Here is a 27,369-nt window from a genome sequence, read left to right as displayed (position 1 = left end):
ACTATAAAATTCTACAGGCTTTGACAAATGCATAGTGGCAGATTCTGCCATCAAAGTATCACATGTAATACTTCAAACTCCCACCCCACACACCCACTGATCTACCATTTCTGTTGTTTTGCCCTTTTCAGTATCTCATTAAATGGAGTCACATAGTATGTAGCCTTTTTAGGCTGTCTTCATTCACTTAGAATGTAATATTCACCAATATCTCTGCATGGGTTGATAATCCATTCATTTCTATTGCTGAGAAATATTGCACTCGTACCCCAGTTTGGTTATGATTCTTGGGAGCAAATTCCTTTTACTTGATTTGATTTCAGTGGTTGGGAACCTGCATATTAACTGACAAAAGATAGATGGACAACAGTGACAATAAATTGGCCTCTTGTCCCAAAAGTACCTTTGAGGAACAAAATGTGCCAAATGGTAGGATCTTTAACAAACAGGTAAAAATAGTTCACAAATAATGAATAGGACAGATAACTTTTTTTTAAAAAATATTTATTTATTTATTTGAAAGGCAGAGTCACAGAGAGATAGCTTCCAATTGCTAGTTCACTCTCCAAATGACCACAGTGGCAAGAGCTGGGCTGGTCTGAAGCCAGGAACCAAGAGCCAGGAGCTTCATCCAGGTCTCTCACGTGGGTGTAGGGGCCCAAAGACCTGGGCCATCCTCCACTGCTTTCCCAGGCACATTAGCAGAGAGATGGATTGGAAGTGGAGCAGCTGTGACTTGAACCAGTGCCCATATGGGATGGCATCACAAGTGGTGGTTTTTACCCACTGTACCACAATATCAGCCCCTATCTGAAAACTTAGGAGTTGGTTATAGTTTTCCGTTGAAACATAACATTTCTTTCTACAGTCACACTCTGTTTAAAAAAAAGTTTACTCAATACATAATTGTATTTACATGGTACAATGTGATAGTTCAATAAATGTATATAATATCTAAATCAGGGTGGTTGGTATATCCATCACTTCAAGCATTTATCATTTCTCTGTTCAAAATCCTTTCTACTAGCTATTGAAAAATGTACAATTATGGGCCGGCGCTGTGGCATAGCGGATAAAGCTGGAGCCTGCAGTGCTGGCATCCCATATGGGCGCTTGTTTGAGTCCTGGCTGCTCCACTTCTGATCCAGCTCTCTGCTATGGCCTGGGAAAGCAGAAGATGACCTGAGCCCTTGAGCCCCTACATCCGTGTGGGAGACCCAGAGGAAGCTCCTGGCTCCTGGCTTTGGATCAGTGCAGCTCTGGCCGTTGTGGCCAGTTGGGGAGTGAACCAGCGGATGAAGACTCTCTCTCTCTCTCTGCCTCTCCTTCTCTCTCTGTGTAACTCTGACTTTCAAAGTAAATAAATATCTTTTAAAAATATCAAAATGCTAAGCTCATCAGTCTTTAAAAAACAAAATAAAAAAATGTACAATTAAATGCTGTCAATCATCACTACCCTACAGTGCTATAAACATTAGAAATTATTTCTCTTATCCAGCTGTACCTCTGTACCCAAGCCATCCTATCTCCACTCTCCCCATCCTTGTTTTTTTCTTTTTTTAAAGATTTATTTATTTAGGCCGGCGCCGCGGCTCACTAGGCTAATCCTCCGCCTTGCGGCGCCGGCACACCGGTTTCTAGTCCCGGTTGGGGCGCCGGATTCTGTCCCGGTTGCCCCTCTTCCAGGCCAGCCCTCTGCTGTGGCCAGGGAGTGAAGTGGAGGATGGCCCAAGTGCTTGTGCCCTGCACCCCATGGGAGACCAGGAAAAGCACCTGGCTCCTGGCTCCTGCCACCGGATCAGCGTGGTGCGCCGGCCGCAGCGCGCTGGCCGCGGCGGCCATTGGAGGGTGAACCAACGGCAAAGGAAGACCTTTCTCTCTGTCTCTCTCTCTCACTGTCCACTCTGCCTGTCAAAAAAAAAAGAAAAAAAGAAAAAAAAAAGATTTATTTATTTATTTGTAAGGCAGAGTTACAGAAAGGCAGAGGCAGAGAGAGAGAGAAGAATCCTCTGGTTCACTCCCCATGGCCGCAATGGCCAGATCTGCACCTATCTGAAGCCAGGAGCTTCTTCTGGGTCTCCCACATTGGTATAGGGGCCCAAGGACTTGGGCCATCTTCTACTGCTTTCCCAGGCCGTAGCAGATAGCTGAATTAGAGCAGCCAGGACTTGAACCGGCGCCCATATAGGATGCTGGCATTGCAAACCAGGGCTTTAACCCATTGCACCACAGTGCTGGCCCCCCATCCTTGCTTTTTATCAAAGATAATAAACATAAGATTCTTACTTGAAAAATAACTTAGGTGAAGCAAAAATAGTAACTGACCATATTGGTCATTCTGTTTGCTGTACTTGAACTTTTGATAAAGAATCTCAAGTTGTACTTGAAAATTAAAAAAAAAAATCTTTTTAAATATTTATTTATTTGAAAGGCAGAGTTACAGAGAGAGAAATCTTCCACCCACTGGTTCATTCTCCAAATGGCTGCAACAGCCAGGGCTGAGCCAGGCCGAAGCCAGGAACCAGGAGTTTCATCCTGGTCTCCCACGTGGGTGTAGGGATCAAGCACCCGGGCCATCTTCTGCTGCTTTCCCAAGTGCATTAGCAAGGAGCTGGATCAGAAGTGGAGCAGCCAGGACTCAAACTGGCACCCATAAAGGATGCCAGCACTGCAGGTGATGACTTTACCTGCTATGCCACAGCATCAGCCCCTAAAAATTTTTTTGGAAGCAGAGAGACACACAGACACAAAGATAAGATAGAGAGAGAGATTCCTTCCCCGCCCCAATCTTCTGGTTCACTGTACAAATGCTTACAATGGCTGGGGCTAGTCCACACAGAACCTAGAAATCAGGAACTCAATCCAGGTTTCTCATATGGTGAACTTAAAAAAAAATAAATTATTTTGGGCTTTATTTTTATTTATGTATTTTAAAATATTAGGTTAACATGTAATAATTTATATTTTTACGGGTACAATATTTCAACACGTGCACAGCTTAAACAGATCATATCAGGAGAGTAATCTTTCCTTATCTTTTCTTGTGTTTGGAAGCTCCCAGCTCTTCTCTTGAGGAGCGTATAACGCCCACTTCTTGAGTGTAGACAGATTACTGTGAACTGTGACCATCCATCTGTGCTGCAGAGTGCGGGAACTTGTTACCTCCACTGACTGCACCTTTCCAGCGTCTACACTACGCCACAGCACTGGCCCCCAGTGTGACATTTAGTATGTGTGTACAATGAGTGTGTTTCCAGTTTCATGTATTTGTAAATTTTTCAGTATTCTTTTTTTCAAAAAGATTTATTTATTTATTTATTCATTCATTCATCTAAAAGAGTTACAGAGAAAGAGGGAGAGAGAGAGAACTCGATCTTCCATCTGCTGCTGCACTTTCCAGAGGGCCACAACGGCCAGGATTGGGTCAGGCCAAAGTCAAGAGCTTCTTCTGGGTCTCCCACATGGGTAGCAGGGGTCGGTGAAAGTAGACCAGCCTCTACTTCTTTCTCCAGACCATTAGCAGGGAGCTGGATCTGAAATGGAGCAGCCAGCACATGCACTGGTGCCCACTGGGAGGCTGGCATTGTAGGCTGTGGCCTTACCCACTGCACCACAACACCAGCTTCTCCAGTATTCTTATTAATTTCTGGTTTTATGAATTATGGTCAGAAAAGATACACGATATGATTTAGATTTTTTGAATTGGTGGTTCTGTGGCCTCATGTATGGTCTATCCTAGGGAATCCATATGCCGATGGAGAGAATATTGGATGTTCTGTAAATGTCTCGTAGGTCCATTGAGTGAGTGTGCAGTTAACTGATGTTTCTGGTTTTTTTTTTTTTTTTTTGGTCTGGATGATCTGTCCATTGATGAAAATGTGATGTTGAAGCCCTCCAGTAGTATCATATTAAAGCTCTTTCTTTAGGTTGAATTACGTTTGATTTCTAAAATTAAGTGCTCTGGTATTAAGTGCACATCTGTTTGTAATTATCGTATCTTCTTATTAAATTGATCTGTTGATGATTATATAGTGAACTTGTTTCTTTTTACAGTTTTTGTTTCAAGGTCTATTTTGTCCAATATAGGCATAGCTATTCTTCTCACTTTAGTTTCTGTTTGCATAGAATATCTTTTCCACCCTTTCATTTTCAGTCTTATGTATCTTTGCTGGTGAAGTGAGTTTCTTATAGGCAGCATATTATTGGGTCTTTATTATTACTTACCTATTCATCTACTCTGTATCTTCTAATTGTGGCATTAATCCACTTACATTCAGAATTATTATTGATAGGTAATGACTTAGTCCAGTAATTTAATTTTTTTCTTCCATTTATTTTGAGTATCCTTTGTTCCTTTTCTGATGGGCTTTATACTTTCACATGTTTTATAATTTTTTTTTCTGTTTTTAGGATTCCCTTAAGAATCTTTTGTTACAAAATAATCTTGTAAGGCCAATCTCTTTTTGCTTGCCTTGAAAAGTCTTTATTTCTCCTTCATTTATGAGATAAATTTGATGGGTAAAGTATTCTTTGCAATTTTTTTTCATTCATAACATGGACTACATCATGCCATTCTTTCCTGTTCTGTAAAGTTTCTGTTGAAAAATCAGCCATTAATCTAATGAGAGTTCCATTAAATGTATGTAAGCTGACACTGTTCTTTTGCAGTTTTTAGGATTTCTCTCTCTATGTTGTACTTTTGAGAGTTTTGACTTTCATGTGACATGGTGAGGATCTTTTCTGGCCATGTTTATTTGGGGACCTATGATTTTCTGGTATTTGAATATCTTTCTCCACATCAGGGAAGTTTTCAGCTGTTATTTCATTAATAGTTTTGTTTTTTTTTTTTTTTTAAAGATTTTTGTTTATTTGAAAGTCAGAGTTAGAGAGAAGGAGAGGCAGAGAGAGTTCTTCCATCTGCTGGTTCACTCCCCAGGTGGCTGCAATGGCTGGAGCAGCACTGATCCAAAGCCAGGAGCTTCTTCTGGGTCTCCCATGCAGATGCAGGGGCCCAAGGACTTGGGCCATCTTCTACTGCTTTCCCAGGCCACAGCAGAGAGCTGGATTGGAAGAGGAGCAGCCGGGACTAGAACTGAGGCCCATATGGGATGCGGGCGCTGCAGATGGAGGATTAACCTACTGTGCCATGGCGCCAGCCCCTATTAATAGGTTTTTTATTCCTCTATCCCTCGCTTCTCCCCCAGAGATTCCCTAATTTGAACGTTTGTTCATTTAATGGTGTCTCAAAGGCTATCTTCATTCTTCTCTTCTCCTTTTTCCTCCCTGTTTACTTCTTCCCATCCTCTCCCCCTTCTTTGTCTGACTGGGATATTTCAAAAACCTGTGTTTAAGTTGAGATATATACTTCCTTGATCTAGTCTGTTGTTGAGGGTTTTGTATCGGACTTGTTGAGTTCGTTCATTCGTTCTTTCTTTCTTTCTTTCTTTTTTTTTTTTATTTGACAGGTAGAGTTAGACAGAGAGACAGAGAGAAAGGTCTTCCTTCCCTTGGTTCACTTCCCAAATGGCTGCTACGGCTGGCGCTGTGCTGATCCAAAGCCAGGAGCTAGGTGCTTCCTCCTGGTCTCCCATGCGGGTGGCAGGGGCCCAAGCACTTGGGCCATCCTCCACTGCCCTCCCAGGCCACAGCAGATTGCTGGACTGGAAGAGGAGCAATCGGGACTAGAACCCAGCGCCCATTTGGGATGCTAGTGCCGCAGGTGGAGGATTAACCAAGTGAGCCACGGCGCCGGCCCTGAGTTCTTTATTTCTAATATTTCTATCTGGTTCTTTTTTCAAGACCTCTATCTCTTTGCTGACTTTCTCATTATCTTGCACCAATTTCCTGATTTTGTTTAACTGTCTGTATTCTCTTGCACCTTTTAAAAAAAGATTTATTTACTTGAAAGGCAGAGCAACACACACACACACACACACACACACACACACAGAGGGAGGGAGGGAGGGAGGGTGGGAGGGAGACAGAGAAATCTGCTGGTCCACTCTCCAAATAGCCATAATGGTCAGGACTGGGCCAGGCCAAAGCCAGGAGCCAGGAATTTCATCCAGGTCTCCCACGTGGGTGACAGGGGTCCAAGAACTTGGGCCATCTTCTGCTGCTTTCCCAGGACCTGGATCAGAAGTGAAACAGGCAGGACTAGGACTGATGCCTACATGGGATGCCAGCATCACAGGCAGCAGGCATAACTCACTACAGCACTACGCTGGCCTCTCTTGCATCTTTTTGAGTATCTGTAGAATCATTATTTTACATGATCAGACATTTCATTAATCATTAATTATCATTAATTATTGTGTTCTTTTGGGAATGTAATATTGCCTTTATTTTTCATGCTTCTTGTGTCCCTGTGTTGATATTTGCACATCTGGCTGGTCAGTTGTTTTGTCACCTTGAAAAGGTAGCTTCTGTGCATTGAAGACTTTTTCCTAAAGATGAATCTGGCTGTTGGTTTGGCTGCCTACTTTGGCTTTAGTTCAGGTTGGACATTGAAGTGTAATCTCCCTGTGCTTTCTGATGGCAGTGGTGGTGGGGGATTAGGGTGTGTGCTCCTGTCATTCCCAGCAATGATGTGTGGTTCCCAGTGGTCATGCCGGGATCACAGCAGTGCCAGGCCCAAGTCTAGGTGGGTATGCACAGCTGCCCGTGCCCACCAAAGCCAGGGTGGCTCAGGAAGGGAGTCCCAGCAGGGCCTGGCCCAAGTGCAGGGTGTGTGTGCGCATGTGTCTGCTTGTAGCCACCAACGTGAGGGAGAGCTCAGGGCTTGGCACTGCTGTAGGGGAAGCGGTGTGAAAGGCAAGCACCCTCACTTCCAAGGTCTTGGAGGCAGGACCCACCCTAATAAGCTGAGCTGCCTGTCCCCTGTGGGGCAGGACACTGCTTGATAAGGTGATGAGGTCTTGGTTGCTGCTGGTGTGCGAGGCTGCTGCCTGTTTTGTTAGTTGTGTGGAAAGTCTGTGGAGTCCCATGGATGGGGAGATGAAGGGGTTTTTGTCCCTTACAGAAGCCTGGGTTGCGACAGTGACTCCTTTTTCAAGATGGAGTCACATTTCCAGGGCTTGTTCCTTGGGGTCTTGTGGGAAGACAATGTGAGCTCCTTTCCAGAAGCAGAATTACTGTGTGTACTCCCAAGTACTCACTTCCCTGGGCTGTCAGTCTGGTGACTGTGGGTCCCTTCTGTAGCTAAGAATGCTGGTATCTGGTGTTGCATGAGATGATGTCCGATGAAGCTCCCCTGTGTAACCTTTGCCCTGCAGTGGGGATCTCTCTGAGCTGTGGGGCCGTGGCGCAGTTGCTGGTGCCCTCACTTCATGCAGTGGGGATCTCTCTGAGCTGTGGGGCCGTGGCGCAGTTGCTGGTGCAGGGTCCCTCTATGCACTGGGGCTCTCTCTGAGCTGTGGGGCCGTGGCGCAGTTGCTGGTGCACTCACTCCATGTAGTGGGGATCTCTCTGAGCTGTGGGGCCATGGCGCAGTTGCTGGTGCAGGGTCCCTCTATGCAGTGGGGATCTCTCTGAGCTGTGGGGCCGTGGCGCAGTTGCTGGTGCAGGGTCCCTCTATGCACTGGGGCTCTCTTTGAGCTGTGGGACCATGGCGCAGTTGCTGGTACACTGTCCCTCTGTTCTGCATCAATGCGGTTCCAAGTCTCTTGTGCTGAGTTGGTGTTCTTCCTAAAAATGCGGTTGTTTCCTTATTTTGGTTCTTCTCTGTGGAGGCTGTTTGAATCCTGGGCATCTCTGTCCATCGCGGAGACTCTAAAGCCAGTGAAATTAAGATGAGCTTCCGGTCGGAGGGTATATGGTTGACTTTGTCTCCCCAGACCGGGCTCACTGTGCTCCTGCTTCCCGAGGCGGGGCGCAGAGGCTCATGGGAAACGTAGTCTTCCGCCTCTCATGACATCGGCAGCACAGGATCTTGGGAAAGGCCCTCCAAGCTCCTTCTGCGCATGTGCGGCCCCGCCCACCCGCGCCATCTTCCTGGAAATTGCAGATGCTGCGCTCTCCCGACGCTGTTCCGCGCGTTCTGGGTTGGGCGTCAGTGTAGCCGCAGGTCGGTGTGCGGGTGAAAGGGGCCCTGGGGAGCATGACGGGTCTCCGTGTGGTGGGAGCGAAGCGCCGGTGGGTCTCGGGCGGCGGGGCCTGACGCGCAGGTGCGAGCGGCGGGCCCGAGCCGGCCCGGAAGGTGACACTGGGGTCAGGTCCTCTGGTCCGGCGCTGGAGGAGCAGTGGCTCGGGATGGGCGGGGGCCGCCTTGACAGAGAGCGGTGTGCTGTCAGGAGGCCGGGTGTGCTTCCAGGAGCTCTGCAGATGGGGTGGCAGTGGAGCCGGGGCGAGCCCCAGCGTGGGCGCGGAGGAACGGTGTCGCAGGAGCTTAGCTGTGGGCGTCGCAGGAGTCATGTGCAGCCAGGTACTGCCCGTTCCGCTTGGTAGTCATTGGGTTGGTGTCGGGCGGGGAGGGGGATAACGTTCACACCGATGGAACTCTTTATTCACGCAGCGATTCACGTCGTGAGGCTGAGAACCAGGGAGAGGGAGTCGGGGTTGGGCCGGCGCGGGGAGCCCTCATTCTGCAGGGGAGTTCAAGCAGCGCCCGCGGCTGCAGTCGCCAGGGTGACGCTGACTGACAGGGCCATCTGCAAGCTGGACGGTTCCTTTTCCCCGGCGTTTTGGCTGGGGCGTTTCTAGTTGCACCACCCCTGGTGTTAACTTGGATTCTGGTTGGCTGATATAATTCCGTCTCCTTGGGTAAACGTGTTTGTTTTGGTGACTGAGGCTTTGCTTACTTCCGTTCTGTGTTTCTCAAACTGGAGTCAGTCTTGCTGTGTCCCTGAGTATGAGGCGGGGTGTGAGGTGTGGGTCCACACTCCAGCTCTGCTAGGGCGTCCTGTGACTCCGTGCGAAACGTTTGCCATCTGAAGGTGAGTGTATGGAGGCCGGAAGTCAGCGTGGAGTGCTGTGGCAGTGCGTTTGAGGGGTTTCAGTGTGTGTGCGGCAAGTGCGCTTTCTGCTGCTCTCCCAGTTTCCGGAACAGCGAGGGAGGTTAGGGTTAGTAAGGGAGGTTGGGGTAGTGGATGATGATAATTTTTTCTTTGGAATGAAGTAGTTACTGTACTGTATGAGGGGAACTCCACTTGGAAGGATACCCCTTTGGCCAAGTCCCAGAAAGGCAAACATACTAGCTTTGCATAGCCCAAGTAATTATTGATCTGTTTACCCGGGGTGAACAGATTGGAGCGGTACTGCCTTGGCTGGCTCATAAACTCGAAGACTGGGTGATGTGGAAAGGTTTGAACTAACTTTCCTAAGGGAGATGTGAATGGTTTAAGAAAGATAGGCAAAGGCCTAGGAAATGTTTGTTGAGGGTGTGGCCTGTGATGAAGGAGGACCTGTCTACTTTGCTTCCTAACACACTCCCGTTACTTCATTCTACTCATTATTTTCAGAATTAGAGCTCTCTCAGACTGAGTCTGTCACCACCTCTGGAGACGCTCTGATGCTCCCTCTGTTTGTTTGTTTGTTTTTTTGACAGGCAGAGTGGACAGTGAGAGAGAGACAGAGAGGTCTTCCTTTTTCTGTTGGTTCACCCCCCAATGGCCGCTGCGGCTGGTGTGCTGTGGCCGGTGCACCACGCCGATCCGAAGCCAGGAGCCAGGTGCTTCTCCTGGACTCCCGTGCAGGTGCAGGGCCCAAGGATCTGGGCCATCCTCCACTGCCCTCCCGGGCCACAGCAGAGAGCTGGACTGGAAGAGGAGCAACCGGGACAGAATCCGGCGCTCTGACCAGGACTAGAACCTGGTGTGCCGGTGTTGTAGACGGAGGATTAGCCTAGTGAGCCATGGCGCCGGCCCTAAATATTTTTTCTGTTAATGACAGTGTACTATTTCTTCCTTTGATGTAGAATAATTTATTCTTAAAATTTTAAGTTGTTTCTTTTCAATAAAATTAATTTGTACAAAATCAGTAGCAGATAAATGTTTTTCTTAACCTAATGATAACTTGTGTTTATCCCCTACCAGTTAGTAGAATTGAGGGTGCTCTTTCAGTGTGGTCTTTCCTGCCCCCTCTGATGTATTTTCCAGCTGATGTGTCCCTTGTTCTCTGGCCTCCCCAGACCTTATTTTGTGCAGTGGAATCTCGGAGCGAGTGGGACCGTTTCTCTCACTGATGCCCCCATTTGCCTTCTCTTCCAGGTGTAATTCCAGAGTCATCTACATACTTAAAAGAACAAAGAAAATGAGCACATCGCCAGTAAGTTGTGTATTTCTCAGCTTGTTTTACACTGTATTTCAGGAGCTTTATGAGGATTCGTTAACTGAAATAGAAAAATAAGAAATAAAATTCAGCATCAGAAGAATATACATGAACAAGATTAAGTTGGCTTGGTTATAAGACTTTAGAGCCATCTAAGCTGAATGCAGTTCGGTTTCTGGCTTTTTGGACCAAAAAGACACACGATTACATGAGTTCAAATTGACCTTAAGATGAGAACACGCTAAATTATCTTGGGATTTGAAGTATGAAGCAGAATTTTTATGGGTCACAGACAGGATGTGATAGACAGTGTTTGAGTTCCAACCTGGAAACCATGCATTTCTCTTAGCTTCCTGTGTATATGGTTGTACGACAGACTGACCAAAGTGTTGTTTTCAGGCAAATATTTCTATTCATGTGTACTGTAACTCATGGTGTAGTCTTACTTCAGTTCTTCAGCGTTTCAGTCAAATCCAAAGACGATGCTCTGGGTTTTCATTGCTTGAGTCTTCAGCTGTATTTGAAACTACTGTCCCTGTTCTTTCCTTAACATTCATAGCTCATTCAAGTGCTGCCTCTGATCCCCATTCATCTGTCTCTGCAGTGCTCCTCGATTGCACTGCTTCTCTCCAGTAGGTACCTCTTCCCTAGCCGTTAGACCATGGATTCAGTTCCCTGTCGAATGCTTTTTTGTTGCTGCCCACAGGCATCTCAGGCTCAACAAATCCAAAGTGAAAACCAGATCTTTCATTTTCCCTTATACTCATATGACCCAAACCACCAAAATGGGAATTTTCCTGAACTCCTCCTCTCTCTTGAATTTCATCCCAGTTGGCAGCAAGTCCGCTGCTTTCCTTTTCCTTACATTACTTATTCTAACGCCTGCATCATTGCATGTAAAGGAGGAAGAGCTGTTGCTGCTGAAAACCCAGTATTTAACTTTTTCAAAAAGGTTTATTTGAAAGGCAGAGAGAGAAATCTTCTACTCAGCATTTCACACCTCAAATTTCTGCAACCGCCAGGGCTGAGCCAGGGTGAAGCCAGAAGCCAGTAACTCCATCCAAGTTTCCCATGTGGGTGACAGGCCCGAATACTTGGGCCACCAACCCCTGCTTTTCCAGGTGCATGAGCAGGGAGCTGGATCTGAAGTGGAGTAGCTGGGACTTAGAAACAGCACTGAGATATAGGATGCAGGTGTTCAGGTAGCTGCTTAACTCACTGCTACAGTGTGGCCCCTAACTTTTTTTTTTTTGTTAACCTTGGAACTGTCCCCCTTGGCAGAAACTAGAGTGTATTTGCTCAGCTGTTCCTAAGGTGGAAGCCTTAGGAGCCCATGGGAGGAAGCATTGAGGAGTTAGTAGGGTGCATGTGGAGAGTCAAGAGAAAGATACAAGAGTTCAGGTTTTAATCATTTGTACCTTTTGTTCATATTCGTGTATATAATATATATTGAATGTATGTGCGTCTGTCTGTAGTTTCTACCTATGTTGTTGATACAATTGTGTGTTTCTAGCCCAAGTGATTTGTCGTATTTTCAAACTCCTTTAAAGATTCTGTTATTTTAGCTAATCACTTAGAAATGAATAGGAGGGCCAGCGCTGTGGCGTAGTAGGTAAAGCCGCCGCCTGCGGTGCCGGCATCCCGTATAGGCGCCTGTTTGAGTCCTGGCTGTTCCACTTCCCATCCAGCTCTCTGCTGTGGCCTGAGAAAGCAGTAGAAGATGGTCCAAGTCCTTGGGCCCCTGCACTTGCATGTGAGACCTGGGAGAAGCTCTTGGCTTCTGGCTTCAGATGGGTGCAGCTCTGGCCGTTGTGGCCATTTGGAGAGTGAACTAGTGGATGGAAGACTTCTCTCTCTCTGCCTCTGTCTCTCTGTAACTCTACCTTTCAAATAAATTTTAAAAATAAAATAAATGATTAGGGAAAAAATAGATGTGTGTATCAATCATAACTCTGATTACAGACTAGAATTGTAGTTAATAATTGGTTAAAAATGAACTTCTAATTGTGATAAAATATACCTAACCTAAAATTTCACACCATTTTTAAATGCGCAGCTCAGTGACACTAGGTATATTCAGATTACCCTGCAACACCTGTCTTCAGAATTTGTTTTTCCCAGATGAAACTTTGTATACATCAGACGCTGACTGTGTTCTCCCTCACTGTGACCCTGGTGGTCACCAGTCCACTTTATGTCTGAATGTATCTAGTCCAGGAACCTCACGTGAGTGGAATCATGCAGTGTTTGTCGTCTTGCACTTGGCTTACTTCATGTAGCGCAATGTCTTCAGCATTGATCTGTGTTGTGTGATTTGTCAACATCCCCTCACTCTCCAAAGCTCTCAGTACCACATTGTATATAGTTGTGGTTTGTCTCCTCCAGAACGCAGCTGGGCTTTCCTGCTCTTGGAGGTGGTCAGGGTAGATGACTTCACGACTGTGGTGTTCAGTGTGCGGTGATGAGGGTCAAGTGAGATCTTCTGGGTGCAGCACTCATGATTGAAGGAATGCTGGTGGCTTTGTAAGAATTCAGAGACCTGAGGAGACACAGTTGCATTCCTGTCTGCTGTGCTACTTGGGACTGCCAGCAAGCAGGCCTTTGGCCAGAACCACAAACCAAAAGAAGCCTCTTTCCCTTGTAACTTGCTTAGCCTGTGGTATTGTGGACTGGCAGCACAGAAAATGGACTAGGAGCTGGCACTGTGGCTCACTTGTAATCCTCCATCCCATAGGGCACCAGGTTCTAGTCCCAGTTGCTCCTTTTCCAGTCCAGCTCTCTGCTGTGGCCTGGGAAGGCAGTGGAGGATGGCCCAGGTCCTTGGGCCCCTGCACCCACATGGGAGACCAGGAGGAAGCTCCTGGCTCCTGGCTTCAGATTGGTGCAGCTCTGGCCGTGGCAGCCATTTGGGGAGTGAACCAACGGAAAGAAGACCTTTTCCTCTCTCTCACTGTCTAACTCTGTCTGTCAAAAAAAAAAAAAAAAAAAAAAAAAAAAGAAAGAAAAAAGAAAATGGACTAGTAGCACCTGTGTACATATTACATTTGGTATATCCAGTCTTCCTTCCAGAGAAGCGTGCAATTGCTTCCCCCTTCCATCCACTGGAAGTAATGCTTCTGTGGACATATGTGTACAAACATCTGTTCTAGTCCCTGCTTTGACTTCCTTTCCTTTGGGTGTATCCTCGGGAGTGGAATTGCTGGGTCCTGTTATAATTTTATGTTTAGGTTTTTCAGGAATCTCTATGAATTCTTCTATTTATTTGAAAATCAGAGTTACACAGAGAGGAGAGGCAGAAAGAAAGATAGAGAGGTCTTCTGTCTGCTGGTTCACTCCCCAGTTGGCTGCAACAGCCCAGCTGTGCTCATCAGGAGCCAGGAGATTCTTCTGGGTCTCCCACGCAGGTGTAGGTGCAGGGGCCCAAGGACTGGGGCCATCTGCTACTGCTTTCCCAGGCCATAGCAGAGAGCTGGGTCGGAAGTGGAGCAGCTGGGTCTCGAACCGGCGCCCCTATGAGATGCTGGTGCTTCAGGCCAGAGCGTTAACCTGATGTGCCACAGCACCACAGCGCCAGCCCTTCTCAATACATTCTTAAGGTTCTGCCAAGGATGACAGTTTCATACTGCCTTTCTGCACTGGTTCCACGTTTTACATCCACACCAGGGTGTCTTTAGAATTCCAAATTCTCCACGTTGTTGTCAAACACTTTTTTTCTCATGATGGACATTGCAGTTTTCATTTACCTTTCTCTAATGACTGGTGATGTTGAGCATCTTTTCCTGTGTTTATCAACAATTTGTACATCTAATTTGTAGGAATATCTATTTAATCCTTTACCCATTTTAAACCTTTTTTTAAAAATATGTGCTGTATCCTCTGGATGTCAGTCTTGCATGAGCTGTGATTGGCAAGTATTTTCTCCCATTCCAAGGGCTTTTTATTCTGTTGATAGTAGCTTTTGGTGCACAAAGGTTTTTTTTTTTTTTTTTTTTTTAAGATTTATTTATTTTTATTTGAAAGTCACAGTTACATAGAGAGAGGAGAGGCAGAGAGAGAGAGAGAGGTCTTCCATCCTCTGGTTCACTCCCCAGTTGGCCGCAATGGCTGGAACTACGCCGATCTGAAGCCAGGAGCCAGGAGCTTCTTCCAGGTCTCCCACACAGGTGCAGGTGCAGGAGCCCAAGGACTTGGGCCATCTTCTGCTTTCCCAGGCCATAGCAGAGAGCTGGACGAAAGAGGAGCAGCCGGGACATGAACTGGCGCCCATATGGGATGCTGGCGCTTCAGGCCAGGATGTTAACCTGCTGCGCCACAGCGCCAGCCCCAGAAGGTTTTAATTATATATAGATAATCTTACCATTTTTCCTTTTGTTGCTTATACAGTATCAATGTCATATCAAAGAAGTTATTACCAGACCTATGTTTCTCACTGTTTTTTCTTTTTAATTTTAAATTAGAATTTTAAATTCACAATTATGGTTTGATATCACAACATAAAATATGGGGTGATTGTTTTTAGAAACCAAAATTCAATCTAAATTTCAGCTTGTTTCCAGTTAAGCTTTATCTTTTGTCCCTAATGACTTTATCAGTGTTCCAAATATTCCAATTTCTGTTGGCTAAGGCAAGCCCAGAAACAATTGAGGAAATTAGCTTCGACCTCAAAGGTAGTAAGTAGTAGGAGAGAAATTCTGGCCACATTTAATGTATCACAGATGTCATTGCTACAGTATATTTTGTTCAACATAAAGTCTAGTGTCTGTTCTGATCTCTAAATTCATGGCTAATAAATTTTTCAGGTTCTTACATATTTTGTTTTCTTGATTTCTAATGTCTAATTGCATCATGTTTAGAGATTACACGCTATGATTTTGGTCTTGGGACTTACGGCTCAGTACATCTTGCATCTTCAGGAATATCCACACAGTGCTTTGTAATGCCAGTCAGGTCAATATACTGCCATTCATGTTTATCAGTTACCACAGCAGGAGTATTTATTGTCCAACTTTAATTGTGGACTTTTTTGTTTCAGTGTTCTGTGGTTTTTATTTTATGTCATTTGAGGCTTTGTTTTGGGTCATATGCACATTGATAATTTTAGTGTTTATGATTAGTGTATCTTCCTCTCCTTTTGCTTTCAGTCTGTGTTTGTATTTAATATGTGGCACTTATGGATAGCAAGTGTCTTGGTTTTTTTTCAAGTCTGACAATCTCTGCGTTAAATGTTCATTCCATTTATGTTTGAGATAGTTATTAATATGGTTGAAATTAGGTGTGTGGTTATTTTCTATTTTCACATCTGAAATTTTCTGTTTCTCTCATTTCTTTCTTTAGTACCTTCTTTTTGGTGAATCTGATATTTTTATTTCATTTTAGTACTTTTATTGGCTTTTTACCTGTATTTATAGACTGAATTGTGTTTCCCCCAAAATACATATGTGAAAACTATAAACTCAAATGACTATATTTGGAGATAAGACCTGCAAACATGTAATTAACGTTGACTGAGGTCTTATTGATGGGCCCTAATTCAGTTGACTGATGTCTTTCTAGCAGAGAAACCGTGGTTTGGGAGTACACACAGAACAGGCCACTTAAGATGTATGTTAATGTATCACAGATGTCATTGTTGCAATATATTTTGTTCAACATAGTTTCTTTTTGTTTTTAAAGATTGTATTTATTTATTTGAAAGTCACAGTTACACAGAGAGGAGAGGTAGAGAGAGAGAGAGAGAGGTCTTCCATCTGATGGTTCACCTCCCAGTGGCCACAATGGCTGGAGCTGCGTCAGTCCGAAAGCCAAGAGCCAGGAGCTTCTTCTGGGTCTTCCACGCGGGTGCAGGGGCCCAAGGAGTTGGGCCATCTTCCACTGCTATCCCAGGCCATAGCAGAGAGCTGAATAATCGGAAGTGGAGCAGCCAGGTCTCAAACCGGTGCCCATATGGGATGCTGGCACTGCAGGCCAGGGCATTAAACTGCTGCGCCATAGCGCAGGCCCCATCAACATAGATTCTAATTTCTGTTGTGATCTCTAATATCATGGCTGTTTAAATATTTGAGGCTCTCATATGTTTGTTTTTCTTCATTTCTAATTTCTAACTCCATCATGTTTAGAGAATACACTATGATTTTGGTCTTGGAACTTCTGATGTCTTTGTAACAGAGAAACCAGGGTTTTGAAGTACACACAGAAAAGGCATGTAAGAACATGATGAGAAGTTGGTTACATGCAAACCAAAGAGAAGGGTCCCTGAAGAAACCAGTTCTGCAGGCAGATTGTCTTTGGCTGTTTGGTCTACAGAAGTATGAAAAATTAAATGTGGGTTGTTTAAGTCATTTAGTCTGTAGAATTTTGTTAGGACAGCCCTAGCAAACAAACTACTTCGTTGCATTAATTTTCTTTTATTTTAAAAAATTTGACGGGGTCGGCACTGTGGCTCAGCAGGTTAAAGCCCTGGCCTGAAGCCCCGGCATCCCATATGGGTGCCAGTTCTAGTCCCGGCTGCTCCTCTTCCAATCCAGCTCTCTGCCTGGGAAAGCAGTAGAAGATGGCTCAAGTCCTTGGGCCCTTGCACCCACATGGAGACCAGGAGGAAATGCCTAGCTCCTGGCTTCGAATCGGTGCAGCTCTGGCTGTTGCGACCATCTGCGGAGTGAACCAGCGGTTGGAAGACTTCTCTCTCTGTAACTCTGTCTTTCAAATAAATCAAATAAATCTTTAAAAAAAATTCTTTGACAGGCAGTGAGAGAGAAATGCGAGAGTGCTTGTGTGAGTGCGTGTGTAAGAGTGAGCACACTCTTACATACTAGCTTACTCTCCAAATATCTGAAATGGGCAGTGCTGAGCCAGACTGAAATTCAGAGTTGTGAACACAATCTAAGTCTCCCCTGTGGGTGGTAGGAACCAAATCACTTGGCCTGCTTCTTAGAGTCCATATTAGCAGGAGGCTGGAATCAGAAGTCAGAGCTAGGAATCAAACCCAGGTTTTCTGATGTTGGACACATTATAATGGGCATCTTAGATATTAGGCCAAATGCCAACCCCATTTTTGTTAATTTGAGTATTCTCATATTTATGATGACTTTCATATGTTCTTTTTATAATCTTACTAATTTATTGAATCATCCTATTTAGAATAGTTTTCAGGACTTATTCTCTTGAATTTTGTCAGTAGGAACTGTATGCAGGAATGTAAGTTTGGTGTTGTGTTTAAGGCACTATTTGGGATATCCACATCCCCCATATTCAGGGGTCAGAGTTGTAGCTTTGTTCCCAGTTTCTCTGCTGTTATGCGCCCTGGGAGGCTGCAGGTTATTTCAAGTATTTTAGTCCCTGCCACTCATGTGGGAAACCTGGATTGAGTTCCCAGCTCCTGGATTTGGCCTGGCCCAGCCCCAGCCATTGTGGGCATTTGGAGAGTAAATTATCACATGGGAGATTTCTTTCTCTCTGCCTTTGAAATAAATAAATAAAAATTATATAGAAAGTGACTGCAAGTCAGAATCATTTTCATTGCTTCCTCTTTAATCATAATTGACCAACACCTTTCATGCAGAGTTGAATAATTGTGATGATAGCGCACTCTTTTTTTAAAAAAATATTTATTTGTTTGTAAGTCAGAGTTACACAGAGAGGAGAGGCAGAGAGAGAGAGGTCCTCTATCCGATGGTTCACTCCCCAGTTTGGCTGCAATGGCTGGAGCTGCGCTGATCTGAAGCCAGGAGCTTCTTCCAGGTCTCCCACATGGGTGCAGGGGCTCAAGGACTTGGGCCATCTTCTACTGCTTTCCCAGAGCATAGCAGAGAGCTGAATTGAGAGTGGAGCATCTGGGTCTCGAACTGGCGCCCATATAAGATGCCTGCGCTTCAGGCCAGAGCATTAACCTGCTGTGCCACAGAGGCCCCCCCCCCCCTCCCCCTCCCCGAGCACTCTTGTCTTGTAGTGTTTCCTCTTTAACTGTGATGCTGCCTTTGGGCTAAGATATATACATCTTGCCATGTAAAGGGAGAACGCCCAGACTGGCATTGTGGGTTAAGCCATTGTCTGTGGCGCAGCATCCCATCTGGGCACCAGTTCATGTCCTAGCTGCTCCATTTGTGATCCATTTCCCTGATAGTGGCCTGGGAAAGCAATAGAAGATGGCCCAAGTGTTTGGGCCCCAGCACCCACATGGGAGACCTGGAAGAAGCTCCTGGCTTCAGCCTGGCCCAGTCCAGGCTGTTGTGGCCATTTGGGGAGTGAACTAGCTGATGGAAGATCTCTGTCTCTCTGCTTCTCCTGCCTTGTCTCTCTGTCTCCCCTTCTGTAACTCTACCTTTCAGATAAATTAAAAAAAAAAAAAAAAAAAAAGGAAGTCAAGGAGGGTAGGGGGAATACCCTGAAAGTATTACTGATGGGATGGTATTTTAAAATATACTTTATCCACACCTATGTGGATGAGCATGAATATTAACAAGTATTTGAGGGTACTTCAAAAAGTCTTTGGAAGATGGAATTAAAATGTTTATTTTGGTACAAAAATTTTTGAAATCATAAGTGTTTTTAAAAATTAATGTAAGGGGCCAGTGTTGCAGTATAGTGGGTAAAGCTGCTGCCTGCAACACTGGCATCCATGTGTGCGCCAGTTCATGTCCTGGCCGCTTCACTTTCAATCCAGCTCCCTGCTAAGGGCCTGGGCAAAGCAGTGGAAGATGGCCCAAGTGCTTGGGCCCTGCTACCAGCGTGGGAAACCCCGGAAGAGGATCCTGGCTTCAACCTGGCCCAGCACTGGCTGTTGCGACCATCTGGGGAGTGAACCAGTAGATGGAAGATTGATCTCTCTCTGTCTCTCAGATAAATAAAATCTTTTTAAAAATAATTAATGAAAATTAATTTGAGAGAGATAGAAAGAGCTCCCACCTGGTTCACTCCCTAAATGTCCATGACTCTTGGGACTTTGCCAGGTGTGAAGCTGGGAGCTGGGAACTCAGTCCAGGTCTCACGTGGATGGCTGGAACCCAGTCCTTTGACTCCGCACCACTGCCTTGCAGGATCTGTGTTAGCAGGAAGCTGGAGCAAGGCATTGATCCCAGCCAGGCATTCCACCACTGCGCTCTGGCATCTCAGTCACTAGGCCAAAACCTGCCCCTAGGTTTCTTAATACTGAGCTTTCCTTGAACCTTGAAAAAGCAATTTGAAAATTCCTTCTCTGTTATATTCCATTGGCATTTCCCTTCCTCTATTGACAAATGTCAGTATTTCCTCAGATTTAGTACTTGTTCTTTTTCTTCTTCCAGTCTCTTAACTTCTCTTTGAGCTCTCACTCTGATGGCTTTGGACATCACTGAAATTCCGCTGCTTTCCAAATCTTTATCTTCAGTGTAAATCTCTCTCTCACCTTTGCTCTAGATTGTAAATCCAGTTGCACGTGTCTATATTTTGACTACAGAAACATCAGAAACAATGTGTCTGAGGTCACTCTTCTTTCCATCATATTCTTTTTCCTTTTTCCCATTTTCAGTTACAGTGCCAGTATCTACCTGGTTACTCATGCAGACAATGAGAATTAAACTCTAGTTTTTATTCTGCAGATACGTTGCTGCTGAATTCTCTTTTGGTGCTCCATCTTTCCTTGTTTTTCTTGTGGTCCATTTGTTTCCTGATGTACTGGTCATGTCTCTGATTTCTTCCGCTCTCTCTCTTCCTGGGGGGAAGATTATTAAACATGTAAACCTGGCTAAGCAACCTATCACCTTTTATTGGTCCCTCACTTTTTACACCCTATGTTTTAAAACGTAGGTAATCACTTTGATGTGAATATAGCAATTCTTTTGGATGTTGAAGAGAAACAAAGATGTTTGTGAACATACTTAACTAAAAGTTTCTTATTGTTGAATAAAGATAACTATGTAATGCAGAATCACTCAATTATCAGTTTCTTGCACACCTTAACTGCCTTCGATGTCATCACAGCCCAGGAGCACTCATTGAGACATGGTGTTGGTGGTTACCTTCACCTAGTGTGTGTTCTTTGTGCTTTTGCCATCTGATTTCTGTTGCTTCATATTCATGAAAACACATTTGTGTAAAATATCTAAATATCTTTGTTTTTTTCAGTGAAGTGCAACCTGATAATACAGAAAACCTTATTTTTTTCTGTTCTGCATTGAACATGTATCTCAGTTCATCTAGCCTGTTATTTGATGTATGTATTTATAGTTTATCTCTTCAGACTACACTGAGCTCCTTTTGGGATCCTAATTTTATTGATCCTGTTGTTGATGGGAACAAGAACAGTTCCAGGCATGCAAGGGAAACTCATGTGGTATTATTTGGGAAATTCAGAGGCAAGATATTTTGGTTGTAAGTTTTCTTGGTGTCATCATATAGAATTCAAAGTAAGAGATACCTTATGTAAGATACACATAGAACGTACAGAAGACTCAACTCTGTCTTCTTGTCTTGTAAACAAGAGCTAGTATGTTGAGGAGGAATGTGTTGTTTGTTGCAGGGGTTGGTGTCGTTTGAGGATGTGGCTGTGGACTTCAGCTGGGAGGAGTGGCAGGACCTGGATGATGCGCAGAGGACCCTGTACAGGGACGTGATGCTGGAGACCTACAGCAGCCTGCTGTCCTTGGGTGAGTGACACTCCCCAGTGATTCCTGACTGGAACACATTCTTTTTGGACAAATAAATGAATGCTTTGTAAATGCTAGTTAGTTGTAAGAGCCCAGTTTGTGGAGAATATAGGTATCAGCGCTCTCTGGTGAAATGTTCAAATTTGCCCTTCCATCGCACAATTCCCGAAGCCAAGCTGTTGTCCTTCAGAGGCCTAATGGAGCAGTTGGGCAAAGTCTTCCCTTACTTCCTCTTAACAGGGTCCTGCATTACCAAACCTGAGGTGATCTTCAAGTTGGAGCAAGGAGCAGAGCCATGGATGGCGGAAGAACCCTCAAACCAGAGCCAGCCAGGTCAGTCAATGTAGACTGGGCAGGGAGGGTGGGACAAGGAGAACTCCGTCAACTGTGCTGAAATGTTTTCAACAATGTTTTCCCCTAGCCCTAGCCCTGAGGACTGCTGGTTTCATGCATCAGACACATGGACCGTACAGTCTCCAAGGAAGGCTCTCACATGAGTGTCTACCTTCCTTGGACATTTAAGGGGAGGCAGTTTTAGAGAGAGATTTATTTACCTGACTTAGCTTAATTTTAAGTTGACAGTTTGCCAAATTTGCCATATAACATATGAGGGAGGGTGATCTAAAGTCTGGAGGAAACAAGTACATCACTATTAGAAATACAAATTTGCAAATTGGTAGCTCACAGGTAATATTGAACGTCATACTTAGGAGGCGTTCTCCTAGGAAGATGATGATAATGAGGAAAAGGGATCCGTGAGTGAGCCTTGTGTGCCACCGCCTCAGAAATCATGACTAAGCAGGACCTAGCAGAGGAACTGGGAAACAGGGGTTTGGAACGTCGGAGAAAAACCGGAGGTCCTGGGTCTCAAGGCCAAGTGAATAGTTTTGTGGTGAAGCACTCAGATTTGTTTGGAGGTGGATTTTGAAGTGAGTATTGTCCCTTTCTCTTTCAAAATCATTCTAAATAAAGAAATACATAGGAGATTCGATTTTTTTGTGAAAGTAGGTGACAGCTGAAACTCCAACACAGAAAACAAAGCCTTCCAAAGCAGTGAGTGACCAAGCAGGAGCGTGTATACCAGGAAATGAGGGGAGAATGTGAGAGCTGTTGATTTCAAATGGAACCTGAAATGGTGGGCACAGACGAGGCCGCAGAACCAAATCCATTAGACCAGTTAGAAGAGGGTGCCAGTGGTCTGTAGCTGTCCTGGTTTTGTTATTGTTCTGAGAAGCAGAAGGTGTCAAATTCCTTTAAAGGTGTTGAGAGTCTGCCTTCATCTGAAGTTGGGGAAGAGATGATGCACTGGAAACCCCCCATGCCTGTAGGCGTTCTCTAGGAAGAGTGGAAAACTAGCAAACACAGGCTCAAGTCCTGTTCCTACGTCATGTCCCTGCCTAGGGAATAGCTGAATGGCCCTCCCTGCACCTGCAAGTAGCTAATCCATGAAAACCTTGCCATCTTCAGAGCTGAAAGAGCAGCAGAGGAGAAGCATGAAATACACACGGTTATTATTTTTAAAACTAGAGAAAAAGAACAGGGAAAACAAGTGGCTGATGGAATGTACTCAGCTTAATACTACAGCTAGGCAGCAGGTAAGTATTTTGACTAAACATTTCCTCACTTCTAAAAAGAAAAATCACTTAAAAGCAGCAAAACCATCATGATTTAACATTGAAAAATCAGTAATGTAATCTACTATATTCCTTAAGAACAACTATACACTTGTCACCAATGAATACTTTTTATTGATATTCTGAATTATATGCTGCTAGGATAAGAAGAAACTTTTTTACCTTTCCGTGAGCATTTCATGAGGTGTGGTTTATGGATATAGCTTCTCTCTCTCTTTCTCTCATTTCAGTTGTCCAGAAAATGGATGACACCATTGGGACCAGCCAAGAAAGTCAAGACATAATTTTTTGGCAAGTTGTAATCACGAACAACAACACATCAACTGAGGACAGAGTAGAATTAAGAAAAACAATTAATTTAAACTCAAACCATATTTCAAAACTTGTTGTAAAGAGTGAAGATTATTCAGAAATGAGGCCTGAGATGTTCAACGTATGTCAGAATGTGCTCCTCCCGGGTGAACCTGATGAGATGCATGCTGGAGGAAAACCTGGTGCCTACAGTGTCAGCGGGAAATCCCTCAAATGGTGTGAGAATCTTAGTCAGCATCATGAGATTCAGACTTGGCCGCAGCCATTTGAATATAGTGGACAAGGGAGAGCTTTCAACAGGGAGGAAGTATTCTTTGCACATGAGAGAGTTCAAATGAGAGAGACTTTCTATAAATATAACGAATATGGGATGGGCTGTGATGAGTCAGCTCTCATTGGTGGGGAGGCAACTCACATAGGAAAGGAAGCTTTCTATGAAACGTCTAATTTCACTGATCATCAGGAAACACATGCAGGAGAGAAACTCTATAACTACATTAAGTGTGAGGAACCTTTGGTTAGCAAATCAGATCTTAAAATAAATCAGACATATACAGGGAAAAAGCCTTATGACTGGAACCAGTGTGAGAAATCTTTCAATTGTAAACCAGGCCTTACTCTGCATCACAGAATTCATACAGGGGAAAAGCCCTATGGTTACACTGAATGTGTGAAAGCTTTCTACCAGAAACCAATCCTCACTATGCTTCCAAGAACTCACACAGGGGAAAAACCCTATGAATGTGATGAATGTGGAAAAACCTTTTGCCAGAAGTCAAACCTCAGAAAACATCAAAGAATTCACACAGGTGAGAAACCATATGAATGTAATGAATGTGGAAAAACCTTTTTCTGGAAGTCAGACCTCACTATGCATCAGAGAACTCACACAGGGGAAAAACCCTATAAATGTGATGAATGTGGAAAAACCTTTTGCCGGAAGTCAAGCCTCAGGAAACATCAAAGAATTCACACAGGTGAGAAACCATATGAATGTAAGGAATGCAGGAAAACTTTCTCTTACAAGTCATATCTCACTCAGCATCAAGGAACTCACACAGGGGAGAAAGGATACGAATGTGAGAAATGTTGGAAATCATTCTACCACAAGTCTCAGCTCATTATGCATCAGAGAATTCACACAGGGGAAAAACCCTATCAGTGTAACGAATGTGGAAAAACGTTCTGCAGGAAGTCAAGCCTCAGCATACATCAGCACACTCACACAGGGGAAAAACCCTATGAATGTGAGGAATGTGGAAAAACCTTTTACCTGAAGTCAGTCCTCACTGTGCACCAGAGAATTCATAAAGGGGAAAAGCGCTATGCATGTAATGAGTGTGGGAAAGCCTTTTATTGGAAGTCACACCTCATTGTACATTACAGAACGCACGCAGTGGAAAATCCTTATGAATGGAATGAATACAGGAAAGCCTACCAGATGTCAGTCCTTGGTATTCATCAGAGTACTCACACAGGGGAAAAACCTTATGAATGTAATGAATGTGGAAAAACCTTCTGCAGGAAGGGAGACCTCACTATGCATCACAGAACTCACACAGGGGAAAAAGCTTACAAATGTAATGAGTGTGGGAAAACATTTTACCGAAAGTCAGACCTCATCATACATCTGAGAACTCACACAGGGGAAAAACCTTATGAATGTAATGCATGTGGAAAAGGCTTTTACCGGAAGTCACACCTCATCAGGCATCAGAGGACTCAAATAGGAGGAAAACTCTATGAATGTAATGAGTGTGCAAAAACCTTTTGCCAGAAGTCAAACCTCAGGACACATCAGAGAACTCACACAGGTGCGAAAACATACGACTGCCTCGAATGTGGAAAGGCTTTTTGTCGGAAGTCACACCTCAGCAAACATCAGAATATTCACAGAAGAGAAGCACTGTGAATGGAGGAAACACAAGTCAAGCCGACAAACATCACACAGAATACACCATACGACTGTAATGAATGTGGAAACGCTTTTGCCAGAAACCATGCAAGGGAGTAACCCTGTATGGCAGAGACTGGCTACGTGTTCTTCAAATTCTGCTCTCTGTTGGACATACAGTCTGCATTTTCATCCTCCCCTTATTGTGGATAGGACCATATAACTAAGCTCTTGCTTTCACATACAAATTTGGAGAAGAAATAAACATCCACTCCAAAATGCCATCTTCATCATTTACTAATTTGTGGTTTGGAGTGGCTGCTTTTTCTCTGCCCATCATTCCTTCCTCGCGTTATTCTGATACAGACCAGTTGTGTGGCCACGGGGGCATCATATGACTCAGGTGGCAGTCATAATGCTGTGCATACAGCCCTGCATGGTGAGTGTTTTGTCCAGGGTGGGGTGTGAGTCTCTGCTGACTTCTGAAATCCTGACAATCACAGACTTGCTAGTGTGTGGATCTGCAGCTGCCTGTACTGTGAGGAAGAAGAGAAGCTGTGAGCAGTGTCCTGGCAGCCTAAAGTTCAGGAGTCTTCAGTGACTGATGTTGTGCCAGGACTTAGATTTTCCTTTTGTTCCAGTTACACTCTGTTGAGGTGAATTACTCTGTTTGTAATTGAGTACTGACTAGACTGAATTTATAAGATCTGTATTTCTCCTTTTTTATTTACTGAGCTATCTTCAGGCAGTTTTACATAAATACAGTAATGTCTAATAGTGTAGTTGCTGTATGTCCCTTTTGCCATCATTTTGAGCTTTAGTTTTATTTGAAATCAGTAAACTTCCTCATCTCTGAAGGCCTTTCTGATTTCTGGTTGGTTTTACATTCATCTTTGGTCTTGGCACATACTCAGGATGGCACCGTCCACCGGGTGGTGTAGCCATTTCAGGTACCCGGGCTGAAGTGATAGCTGCTCTGTGTGCAGCTGCTCCTGTCCTGTCTCCCTTCCTGAGGACAGGCCTGCAGGTCACCCCTGCCTCCTCTACTAATACCCACTGCAGATAGCCCGATGAGCCCTGGTCATGCCCCCTTGGTTGGTGTCTCCCAGCTGCTAGTCAGTCACAAGATGCAGACCTTAAATATCAGAGTGCATACAGAATTGCAGGAAAATAAATGGTTGTGTGTATTTTATGAAAAACTGCAAGACAAAGCCAAATAGCTGCATTTCTTCTAACCAGAGTTGACTTTGAGGCAAAAACATTTTAAGAGAGAAAAAAATCTATACTGAAAATATTCAGTCTGGGTTATATAACAGTTCTAAAAAATGTTTCTCTCAACTCAGCATGATAAAGTAAAATTTAGCCAACTTAAAGGAGTAGAAAATGGGTGATCATAGACTGTCGTCTTCCTGTGTTCAGAAAGGGAGTGAAGTGTAGAAAATAAAGGTAAGAAATGGGAAACTGAAGTAATAAATGGATGTGGAAATCCCCATTGTCAGTGTAGTGACACTGGAAGCAGAAAGCCCCAGTTGACTTTCACTGATGTTTTCTACCAAGCCAGGAAAATACCCGCCAGCAGCACGGCAGACATCCTATGGTGCATGAGACGTTGACTTCTGAGCTGGAGGAATCCTGGGCAGCGCATCAGTTGTCAGGTTCTTCAAGACGCAGAAGAGCTGCAAGACCCATGCAGCCTGCTGACCTAGCAGTGGCCCCACTTCAAAGCCTCTTTCCAGTAGAGGAGCCCCCTGGAGTCTGTGGTAACCCCTTCACTGCCCCCAGAGACTCCTGTGGGAAGCCGTCACCAAGGAGAGACAGAAGTGGGAGGGAGGAGGTTTGCCTTGGAGTCTGTCTGGAGCTGAGATCTCAAGGAAGGACATCAGTGAGTGGGTCTGCAAATCCCAGGAATGAGGTCAGGAGGATGGAGTGAGTGGCTAGGGGTGATAGCACCCGCCATGTACTCAGCATGGGTTGGTAGGGACACAGTCCTCGCGTCCTGTCCAGAGTGAATTTTGCTGCTGTATCCTAATGCAGAGCGGCTTCAGTTGTGCACAGCTCAGCTAGTGCAGGGCCAAAGGAGCTCGTTTTTTTTTGCTGCTTGCTTTGGTGTGTGCAACTGCTTGTGCTGGAATGGGTCACGGGTTACTTGGATCCTCCTGCCCTGCTTGCCCACCATGCATACAGCTTCCATCTGGGCACCTAGTGTTGCCACGTGGTCTCAGGATGAGGATTGGAGGTGAATTTGCTAATGATGTTGTATGCTGGGTGGGGAGTAGTACAGTCCTTTGTCTCTTACCTAGGTCTCTAGTATCCTTCCAGCATCCATGAGGTCCAAGCAGGTTCATTGTCTGTAAGCAGGGAATAGCCTAGACTGCATAGTTCCTGACCAAGATGGAGCAAGCCTGGCCTGAAGCCACTGGATGAGAGCAAGTAGGTGATGAAGGCTGACATAACTGCTGGGCTCAGCGTGGAGTTGACATGCACCGCAGGCACAGTGCCACTGTCCCAGGGGATATGGGGTCCAGAGAGGGCTGGAGCACTGAGTCCAGGAGAGATTCTGAGGGGTGTGGCTAGGTACAGAGCTTGTGGGGTCTTGGTGGGCAGGGAGGTCACTGTCCACTTGGCCACCATCCCACCCCCATGT

General features: G+C 44.9%; 1 protein-coding gene across 4 annotated transcripts in view; it reads left to right on the top strand.

The window, feature by feature from the left end:
• Positions 1–25,582, top strand: part of LOC103346524 (zinc finger protein 39) — a 34,330-nt gene extending 8,748 nt beyond the window's left edge. Inside the window, exons 1-6 of one of the 4 annotated variants that reach the window (XM_089304930.1) lie at positions 7,962–8,065; positions 8,312–8,422; positions 10,206–10,263; positions 20,759–20,885; positions 21,126–21,218; positions 22,750–25,582. In XM_089304930.1, the coding sequence (XP_089161056.1) occupies positions 10,249–10,263; positions 20,759–20,885; positions 21,126–21,218; positions 22,750–24,743 (2,229 nt within the window). In that variant the 5' untranslated portion in view covers positions 7,962–8,065; positions 8,312–8,422; positions 10,206–10,248 and the 3' untranslated portion in view covers positions 24,744–25,582. Of the gene's footprint in view, positions 1–7,918; positions 8,066–8,311; positions 8,423–8,814; positions 8,934–10,205; positions 10,264–20,758; positions 20,886–21,125; positions 21,219–22,144; positions 22,420–22,749 lie in introns of those variants that run through there. The other 3 variants (XM_089304929.1, XM_089304931.1, XM_089304932.1) reach the window with 3 other exon arrangements.
• The last annotated feature ends 1,787 nt before the right edge of the window (positions 25,583–27,369 follow it).

This window comes from Oryctolagus cuniculus, chromosome 10 (genome assembly GCF_051225735.1).
Source record: "Oryctolagus cuniculus isolate XC-2025 breed Fujian yellow rabbit chromosome 10, ASM5122573v1, whole genome shotgun sequence".
Classification (NCBI taxonomy): domain Eukaryota; kingdom Metazoa; phylum Chordata; class Mammalia; order Lagomorpha; family Leporidae; genus Oryctolagus; species Oryctolagus cuniculus.
The sequence above is the reverse complement of the archived record's forward strand: the minus strand, read 5'-3'. Positions and strand labels throughout refer to the sequence as shown.